The sequence below is a fragment of the Aptenodytes forsteri genome, unplaced genomic scaffold (assembly GCF_000699145.1).
Source record: "Aptenodytes forsteri isolate BGI_AS27 unplaced genomic scaffold, ASM69914v1 Scaffold155, whole genome shotgun sequence".
Lineage (NCBI taxonomy): Eukaryota > Metazoa > Chordata > Aves > Sphenisciformes > Spheniscidae > Aptenodytes > Aptenodytes forsteri.
This window is the reverse complement of record NW_008794446.1, coordinates 6,806,612-6,817,080: the sequence shown is the minus strand read 5'-3', so window position 1 is coordinate 6,817,080 and position 10,469 is coordinate 6,806,612. Positions and strand designations below refer to the sequence as shown.

The 10,469-nt window shown below is 41.2% G+C and overlaps 1 protein-coding gene across 1 annotated transcript in view; it reads left to right on the top strand.

The window, feature by feature from the left end:
- Nucleotides 1–10,469, top strand: part of MTUS2 (microtubule associated tumor suppressor candidate 2) — a 208,560-nt gene that overhangs the window by 5,799 nt on the left and 192,292 nt on the right. Inside the window, exon 2 of the mRNA XM_009290220.1 lies at nt 4,427–4,667. Coding sequence (XP_009288495.1) covers nt 4,427–4,667 — 241 coding nt within the window. The remainder of the gene's footprint in view (nt 1–4,426; nt 4,668–10,469) is intronic.

Genomic DNA, 10,469 nt, shown 5'->3' with positions numbered 1-10,469 from the left:
AGTGTTAGGTTAATGGTTGGACTCGATGATCTTAGAGGTCTTTTCCAACCTTAATGATTCTATGATTCTATGATTCTATAGCAGGGGATGGTATTTGCTCTCTTGGGCTGCCACCCTAAAAGCAAGTATCTTAGTCCCCTGCTAGTTAGGGGAATGAAAAGGGGACTGATTTAGCTCCAGTATGGATCAAGAGAAAGGAAAATGATTGATCCATGGAAGTGGACAGATGCTTAGAAGAGCAGCTGTGCACAGTATGGGTTCATAGCAGATGACTGATGTGTAATCTGAAATAAAGCACTTGGGACGGGTTGGGATAGATCAAAATCATCCTGGTGAAGGGACAGTGTTGGAGAATCAGAGATTTTGGAGACAAGGAGACTCTGGGGCAGGATGGGTACTCTTCATTACTTTTGTGAGGGAAAAAATCCCAGCCTGCCCTATTTCACTTTGGGCTTTGGAGGGCTTTGATTAGCATTTTATAGCTCTTTACATAGCTATGATAGGGAGTGTTAATAGCTGCTATCAATCAGACCTGTAATCCCTAAGCACCCTTCAGCTAGCTAAATGATAGGAACAATTAAATACCCCTTCTGGGTGCCATGAGCTGGAAAAAATTGGAAGGTGCTGTCTCGGACAGGAGACTCCAAGGCAAGGCCTGGAGAGCTGTCTGAGGAAGACTCGAGGGCTACCTCTGTGCAGCGGGGAGCCTGCAGGGCTCCTTGAGCTGCCTGTGCTAAGGCCCACATAGGGCAGCTCAGACAAAAATCCCAGCTCAGGCGTGAAGGCGGTCCAGCTGTGCTTAGAGACTGCGTCCATAATGGAATTGAGTTAAGGTTAAATGGGCAGCCTTGCCTGTGGCATTGGCAGCTCCTCGAGTGCTTTTCTTTGGAACCTCGGCATGGTGTGGAGGTAGATCTTTCATGCCTGTCTTCATCCAAAAAAAAAACCCGTAGAAAACCCCTCACAGTGAAATGCTTAAAAAAACTAGTCGTTGTCCAGGGCAGATCGCTGCTGTCTACATGCTTCATCACAACGTGGGCTCCCTGTCTCCACGTGGACCTCAGCCTCTTCTAGTCAGCACCAGTGGGAATTTGTGGCCACTTTGTGTTGTCAGTTACCTCCGTGGGAAGTAACAGAGCAAACTGTGGGACCCAAAGGCTGTTGCTGGGCTAGTGAACTGAACGGCGGGAGGGCACAGCCTCCAAGGCTCACGCAAAGTTGTCCATACTGCTGGACTGGGAGCATGCTCCCCAGCTCAGTGTCCACCTCTGCCAGTGTGTGCTCACCCAGAGGCTGTTCCCAAGGACCAGTATGGATGAGACCAGCCTGGTCTGCAGGGTGAGAGTTTACCTGTATGGATATGGTCCATGCCTTGCCAGAGAGTGGTCCTTGGCTCACTTTATTCACTACTTTATGGATGCTGCCGAGAGTCCTGGTTCTGGTGGGGGTCTGTAGGGAGGTCTGCTGACCACCAGCTCTTCTGCCTGCCTCCTCAAGGCTGTGCCTGCCCTGTTGAACAACCTCCTTGGGTCCGTTCCCCAGCACAGACATCTTTCTGCTCCAGAGAGCATGGACAAAAGCCCATTGAAACAAAAGGCCTGTAGATGAAAAAGGAGTAGGGGGAGTTGTTTTATACATAGCCAAACCAGCAATTTTTTTCCCCCTAATCTCATGATCTGAACTGCCTGAACCGATGTCACCAACTCTTTTCCCAAATAGTTGCCTGAAGCAGGCACTTGACAAGAAATTCTTGCTTGAGGCATTAATGTTTGACGACGTTATAAACAAAGTAACACGAAGGAAAGTGTTGGGCATCCTTACCTGCTGGCTGTGCTGCCAGCTCTGCTCAGGATTACCCAGCCTGTGAAAATTCCTGTACGCTCCAAGTATTAGCTGCAGACTTTCCAGCTCTTTCTAACAAGTTCATTAAATGGGGTGAGTGGGGAATGAGCAGACAGCCACACACAATAAAACTCTGAGCTGAGCTTCTTTTTAGTTGACAGGCTGCAACAGTTCTTTTCTTTAAAAGTCCCTCGTACAAAAATCTAGTACAGGATGCTAACAGGTCTCATATTAATCCAAATCTTTCTGAAGATCTTTAAAATGGCCTCATAATCAATAACTGCACATGATTCTATTGAGACGAGTTGAATTATACACTTCATGAATTCACTGTTAAATAGAAAAGAAAAAGGAGTGTGTCTTCATAGGAAGTTTATGTCCCCCAAAATTGGGGTCTTCAAGAGATAGTTGGGTAAATCCTTCTCACTTCTCTCAGCTTGAGAAGTTGTTTTATGCTTGTGATTGATTGTTTTTGTATGCATGTTTGTTGCTCTTCTGTGTTATTCATAGGATACTGTCAATAAAGAAAAATGAGGTGACTGAAGGTTTGGATAAGCTGACCCAGTTTATCAAAAATGCATGGTTTCTATGTTTAAAGATTTTCGCTATTCCTTATATGCAAGTACTTGGCATTGGTATGTTCACTGCCAGTTAAATATGAAATCATAGGAAGTGTATTGTGAAATCTGATTGAAATAAATTCATCAGGGAGAGAAAAGATAACTGAATCTTATACAGGAAAACAATCTTGTATCCAGAAGTTGAAAATAAGACGCTAAATATCTCCTGCAGTCCAAGCCTAGAGAATCATCTATACAATAAAAACCTGCATCCTAACTTGTAGAAATAGGTTATAGGAGTATAATAAAAAAGGAAACGGGAAGTTCTAATGGCAGGAAATAGGACTGCAAACAAAGGAAAAAATATAGAGCAAAAATATAATGCTCAGTGTTTGTTACATCTGCCCTCCTAGTTCCTGTGCAGAGGCCTCAAAGATTCTATATTTAATAGTTTAAGGCCAATCTTGTCTCTTTTAGCATATTAAAGATTAGCTAAATTAGGATTAAAGCTCTTGAAGCAGCTAGGATCAAAGCTTTTATAGACAATGTTGAAGTGCATATTCTAAATGCTTATAAATTGCTAAATAGAAATTGATTTGGCATATTATATGCAACATAACTTACAGCAGAGTTAATTGGCAGTTACGTTTCTTCCTAGGTAGCCTATGGCACTTTTTGATGAATTTTAAACAAATTTAGTTCAGATTTCCTATTTCCTGCTGTTTTTTGAAGTGCATATTCTAAATGCTTATAAATTGCTAAATAGAAATTGATTTGGCATATTATATGCAACATAACTTACAGCAGAGTTAATTGGCAGTTACGTTTCTTCCTAGGTAGCCTATGGCACTTTTTGATGAATTTTAAACAAATTTAGTTCAGATTTCCTATTTCCTAAGCTGTTTTTTTTTCCTGTGGCCTAAATGGGATGCACTGAAAAAATATTCATGGGTCCTTTCTACATTATGATGATTTTGCATTTTATAAGAAAATGATAAAGAAGTTGGACTCTACCCAGAAGAGCAAACGGTTCTTTGCAAATGAGAGAGATGAAAACTACTGACATTGCTCTGCGCCCTTGTCCGAAGTCACGAAGCAGCACAGCGCGGTGGGAGTCAGAGCCCAGCTTGAGTGTAGAAAGATGCAAGGGTTGAATCAGGGAACCGGGTCATTCCCCAACTGCAAGTTCCCCGGTAAAAGCCAGTTTGCTGGAAATGCTTCCAGCTTGGGACTGTGCTGTCCTCACAGTATATGCCCATTAAAATACTGAGAGATTTGTCACTGATTTTAGCAAAGCAGCATCTATTTGTGATAAATAGTAAATGTTTCACATCTGCAAATTTGCTTTTTTCTCCAATTCAGATGGGCAGCTGGGTTTTATAGCTCTGATTTGGAATATTCGACAGCCCCCTGAAAATGTAATGTACAGAAACGTGCCAACCTCCACAACCGGGTCTCTTTTCAGGAACTTCAGGGGCATAGATTACAATGAACATTTTGCAGTAAGAACATGTAGAGGTTTTTTTTCCTCACACAAATGATTTGACAATACCATTTCTCTGATAAAATGAACTTAAAATACCTTCAGCTTTATTTTTAACTAAGTTAAAACCGACTTCCCCCAAAATTTTATCTCAGTAAGAATATTTTAAATAACTTCTAATAAAAATTCCACTTACACACTCTCTTGGTGTATCTACCTCTGTAAATAATATCACCTTTCAGGACTTAACAGTAACTTCATTTTCACTAATTGAAGATCTTCCACTTGTCTATTTTCTTTTGGAGAAGAGATTAATTCTTTATTTGGGTTTAGTTGTGTATTGGGACTGTAATGTGCATATTTTTGGAGAGCGATTCATATGGTAAGACCATCACTTCTTGAAAGTGATGATCAGTCTGCAGTGCTGTGAAGCCCAGATTCACAAGGAGGGAAAATTAGCCTTTATAAGCAATTTAGAGCTCCATGTTTTCTGGATTTATTGATTTATTGCATAATATCTGTGTTAATGATTTTTCGGTAGGTTGGGGAAAGGCCTGCGAAAGATGAATTTTGCCCTCCACCATATACTCACTACGAGGTCCCCCCAAGTTTTTATCGATCTGCCATGATACTCAAGCCACAGTTAGGACTGGGTGCAGTGTCCAGATTACCGTCTGCAAAGAGCAGGATTCTCATTGCAAGTCAAAGATCCTCAGGTAGCTGTCTCCATCAGCAAGGAGAAATAACGAGTGCTCCCAGCCTCTATCATCCTGATGCGTCAGGTAAAGTATGAACTTTCTTTCCTTTCCTTTAACTGTAGTCACCAATAAGATATTTTTTTTTTCAGACAGAAATATAAAAAAATGAGCAACATCTTGACCTGATACTACAAAGCTCCAACAGCACTCTTTGAGGTGTGTCTTTTTATCCTGCAGCAAGGCTGACTAGGGAGTCTGGGACTTACACAAAGGTTGTTTAACAGGTCATTGCCAAAGAAGGAGAATAAATTTCAGTAATAATTCTCATTGTGCTCTTTTTTATCTTCCTCCTCCTTGTAAATGCCTGAAAAATCTTTGCTTTTGTCCTGCGGAAGATAATGGGACATTTTCTTCCATCATGAAGACCCCATCGTTCAGACTGAATATGATGTTCCCCACCATGTTGTGTTCTGAAAGCCTGGGCAGTGTTCAGATGTGCCAGCAGAGATCTTGATTCTCTGAAGCCCTGGTATACACCTCTTTGGAGACAACATTTCTAATACCTTTTTCTTCCCAGCTACTGCCCAGCTCAGCATGACCCTGGGCAGAATTACAGGGGAGGGAAAAGCAAGAGAAGAGTCGGAAGGAGAAGTGTACGACGCCACAAGACAGAGATAATAGTTACTTCTACAGGACACTCCTTGGTAGCCTGGAAAAGCTTGGAGGTTTTAACAACGTACATTTAAACAGCAGCAAGTTCAGAGACAACTGAAAGTCAGTCATTGCCAGAGTGAAACATAGCAGCTGTTTAACAGCCTACAAGTCTGCAGAGATTTTTAAAAATAGTCATAAGGGACAAAGTTAAGTAATGACATGGGGTCATATGGTCCCTTCTCTTGCCCCAGGATGGGATTCCTTCTGATAGATGTTTATTTAACCTCTTAATGAAAAAGTATTTATAAAAACCTTCAATATGAGATCCTGCAGCCTCTGAGAGCAGGCTGCTCCGATGCATTACCTGCTTTCAAGTTAAAAGTTTTCCCTGGTGTTTTGCCTAATGCCCTTTGTTGCAATTTACTTCCTCTTCTATCTGGAGTGGACGTGGGGTCTTCTCCTCTTTGCAGGTATTTGAAATCTATTACTCTCTCTCGCCAGTGTCCATTTCTCCATACTAAGCTGCAGAAGAAATTTAGAGAAAATTAGAATGGAAATGGGTCAGAGTGTCCTGACTTACCCTGAGAGGACAGAATCAGTCAGTAATACAGGTTACCAGGATTTGGGATTTATCAGAAAATCAAGGTTCTCTGTTACACAGTGCCTCTTGCCACTATCCTTCACTATCTGACCCTGCATCTGGAGTTTATCTACTTTGATGCCATTAGCAGAAGCTGACCAAGCTCAGCTGTGTGTGACTTCTGAGACACTCCAAGATTGCACACTGGATAGTAAATACCAATTTAGCCCTGTGAGTTGAGTTCAGTCAGCACTGAACATGGGGATACAGGTGCAGAGAGCAATTGGATCATATTTTCCATTTAAATGAAACTGCAAGAGGCTGCAAGTTCAGGATATGAGTAGGGTAAGCGGTTGCATACAGGAACCAGTTTGGGAGATAGATATGAGAGGAATATACGAACAGGACCTATTAACAAATCCACTGTCTCTTCTGATCCTCGGAAATGAACGTTGCCTTGATTTTTATTCATCCATCATCCATCCATCATCCATATTATCCTCCATCATTGATGACTGCAGACATGACTTTTCCTTCGCCATTTTTAATCCATATAGGAACTTGTCTTGTATGTATTAATTTACTGAATTCCTATATTATGTGACATTCTAAAATCTAAACAGTATCAGCCTATCAGTCCTATTTATTGTCTGTAATACTGCCTTTAAAAATGCCAGTGCATCAGAAGTATACATGAGGAAATTGCACTAGCTGTTAGTGCGATTCCTATTCCACTAAACTTGTATTTCCTAAAGTTTTCCTATTTCTCAAAAGTTGGGGTTTTTTTATCTTATCACTGATTATTTCTTGGACCTTGTCTGCTTTGGAGGTCAAATTGAATTCATAGCTCTCCATAACTTCCTTCCTACAACTGTTGTTTTGTTTGTTTCTTTCTAGTCTATTGATACCTCGCTGTTTCAAAGATGCTATTAAAGATAACTCATGGTAGTCCAATAATCTGTCTGCCATCTCTTTCAGGATCCCGAAGTGTGTCTCATCTGGTCTTTGGGCTCTGACTGTTTTTATTGATTTTAAATTACCCAAGACTTGTTCTGGAGAGGTTGCTAATGTCTCTAGTTTTTCCCTGTCCACCCCAGGACACATGGTTTTCACTTCTGGCACCTCACCTTCCATTTCCCTTGCGAGATGAAGAACGTGTTTAATTTTTCTGCAACATCTTACTCTGTTGCAAAGTATTTCTTATTGTTCTCTGTTGATTCAATGCCTCCCCTTCTTGATCTTTCATGTATTTCTGATATCTTATATTAGTTACTTTACATTCTTCTATTTTTGGCATTTTATTTCCCAATTATCCATTCAAGATTGGCTTATAATCACCTCTTCCTTGTCCAAAGCCTTTTTCCTTCTATACCTCAAATGACTTAATCTTTCTTTCAGCAATGTATAACTTCATAGATCAGCATACTGGTCTTTTCGTCTTTAATAATCCCTTTTAAGAAGAATGAATTGCTCATGAAAGAGGCTGAAGTGACAGTAGACAGGGCAAGACTGGCATAGGAGTGGAAGGGCAGCAGAGAACTGGTTCCTGTGGCTGTGTCCACGCTGGTGCACAAACGCAGACCGGAGATGGGTCCCTGGTTGCCATGGAGGGGCTGGTTGGGACAGCAACCCCAGCCCCATGTGGGGCTGACTGGAGGGGCTCAGAGTAGGGCCAGGCACTGTCTAGCCAATTGTTTTAAGGTACCCAACACCATTTTCAACCACTTTCCCTTAATTTGGCAGTTAGTTGTAGTATTAAACTTTAGTCTGCATTACTGGTTTTGATGTAATATTTGAGAAACAGGATTAAATGCAGCTTTGATAGAGTCATATTTACAAATATAAGCAAACAAAATGCATGAACATATGGCCAGCGTACTGGAAGCGGAGCCAGTAAGACCCTTGCTCACGGGTGTTGTGGGGTGTGAGGGCTTCGTTGACTGCAGAAAAAGCAGCTGGGGAACAGGAGATACTTTTCTCTCAAGGTGTCATGGTTTGACTGCAATCGGCAACCGAGCACCACACAGCCGCTCACTCGCCCTCCCCGCCCCTGCTGGGATGGGGGAGAGAATCGGAAGAGCAAAAGTAAGAAAACTCATTGGTTGAGAGAAGAACAGTTTAATGATCGAAATAAAATATAATAATAATAATAACAACAGCAACAACAACAACTTGTAATGAAAAGGAAAACAACAACAACAGAGAGAGAGAGGAACAAAACCCAGCAAAAACAAGTGATGCAACTGCTCACCACCCACCGACTGACGCCCAGCCAATCCCCGAGCATCAATCACTGCCCCCCAGCCAACTCCCCCGAGCTTATATACTGAGCATGACGTCATATGGTATGGAATATGCTTTTAGCCAGTTGGATCAGCCTGTCCTGGCTATGCTCCCTCCCAGCTCTTGTGCACCTCCTCACTTGCAGAGTATGTGAAGCTGAAAAGTCCTTGGCTTAGTATAAACACTGCTTAGGAACAACTAAAATATCAGTGTGTTATCACATTGTTCTCATGCTAAATCCAAAACACAGCACTGTACTAGCTACTAGGATGAAAATTAACTCTATCCCAGCTGAAACCAGGACACAAGGATTCCAGTCCTGCCTTCAGGACTGCTAATTAGCATCTCTTGCAGCTCGATCCTGAGCTTTTAATCCAGTTTCTAATCCTAGTGATTTCAGTCCTGCCCTGGAGTAATGGAAGCAGAAGGATCTAGCCAGTTGCCATCCCGTGACAAAGTGTGAGGTACCACGGAGGCTTTTAAACTGAAATCGCTATGGCACAGTATCGAGGACAGAAGCAGTGCCTCATAATGAGGATTTTATTCCCCTTTGCCATGCCATTCATAATGTAGCAGTCTGTTTAAGCAGCACTGATAAGCTGAGTGGTTTGGCCCATGTATAATACTAATACTCATAAAACTTACTCTAAAGTAATTGATAATTAAATCCCTGAACTGCTGTGATGGACTGTAAGTACTACAAGTACATTAAGGGTTTTGTTAGTTTTAAGACACACCAAGTAGAAAGTAAAATAATAATGAATGGTCCCACAAGTGTGATCTCCAAGTGTGAAGCCTGAAATGTGACTGGAGCAGTGATCCTTCTTCATCTGTAGGACATGGCACACGTGTTGGCATTGGCTGCGAGTTCCTTATTAAGCAGTGCTGCTCCTTAGGTGATGCTTTGCCTCGGATGGGTCAGGCAAATAGCGTGACTGTAAGAAAAAGTGTTCTGCACTGTAGGTAAGATAGGAAGTCATTGAATCGTGATGTATTTAAAGGTGCAGTAGTGTCTCCGAAAGCTTAACATTTGTTTATTTTATGTAAATTGTCTCTGCTCTTTCTATGGGAAACTTGTAATTCAAAACAAGCATTGAAGGATACTGTGTCTATAACATATAAATTACAAATATGTTTTCCTTGGTTATAAAGACTTCTTGGAGCAAGCGCATTAGGATTTGCATTAATTAGCTGATTATTTTGATGGGATTAATGTCTGATTTTGAAAAGTATAACAGGGATCTCATCATTAAAACTTCACTTAATTCTACTCATTAACTTCACTTAATTCTACACTTTTCAGTAGTATTTATAGTATTTTTTTCAAAGAGTGAGTTAATCAAATGTTGTTTCCTTATCACCTCTCTGTGTATTAAATTTGCCAGTCCTGCGGGTCTAGCAGTTCCTCTCCTTTCTAAGCAATTCAACTCTTGTTAAAGATACAATTTATATATAAATTAGGACAGCAATGTTTCTGATTACTCAGACACACACAAATATATGCATTTATTTGTGTATTTGCATCTGTATCATGTATTTCATCATGAATGCTGCAATATGTCTACACCTTTCTCCTGGTAGAAAAGCTTTGCTTTCATGTTTATTCTCAGTAATACCTAATACTTGAACAAGTAAATGAGATTTGATGATAGAAAAGGGGTTATGAGGTTACTTCCTGAAATGTTGCATTACTGCTAGTCCAGTTGCATGCTTATTTTATAGGTTTACAACCTGAGGTGCTTGCGTTTGAGCTGGCAGACTTCTTAATTGTTTAAGGAAAGAGGTGACAAGGGGAGAATTCAGAGAGGAAAATATTCTCTATCCCCCACTAATCTGCAGTGTTTTCAGTTGGCACTCTTGCTTTCTTTGGGAGAGCGATCTGACTGTATTTCATAAAGAAAAATTAAGTGCTCCAAAGGGAGACACACACTTCTTCATCAGAGTTTTGCTAAGGACATTGTCACCATACTCAAGACTTAGCTGTATAGAATCATAGAATCATGGAATCATTTAGGTTGGAAAAGACCTCTAAGATCATCGAGTCCAACCATTAACCTAACACTGCCAAGTCCACCACTAAACCATGTCCCTAAGCGCCACATCTACACGTCTTTTAAATACTTCCAGGGATGGTGACTCAACCACTTTCCTGGGAAGCCTGTTCCAACGCTTGACAACCTTTTTGGTGAAGAAATTTTTCCTAATATCCAATCTAATCCTCCCCTGGTGCAACTTGAGGCCATTTCCTCTCGTCCTATCGCTAGTTACTTGGGAGAAGAGACCGACACCCACCTCGCTACAACCTCCTTTCAGGTAGTTGTAGAGAGCGATGAGGTCTCCCCTCAGCCTCCTTTCCTCCAGGCTAAACA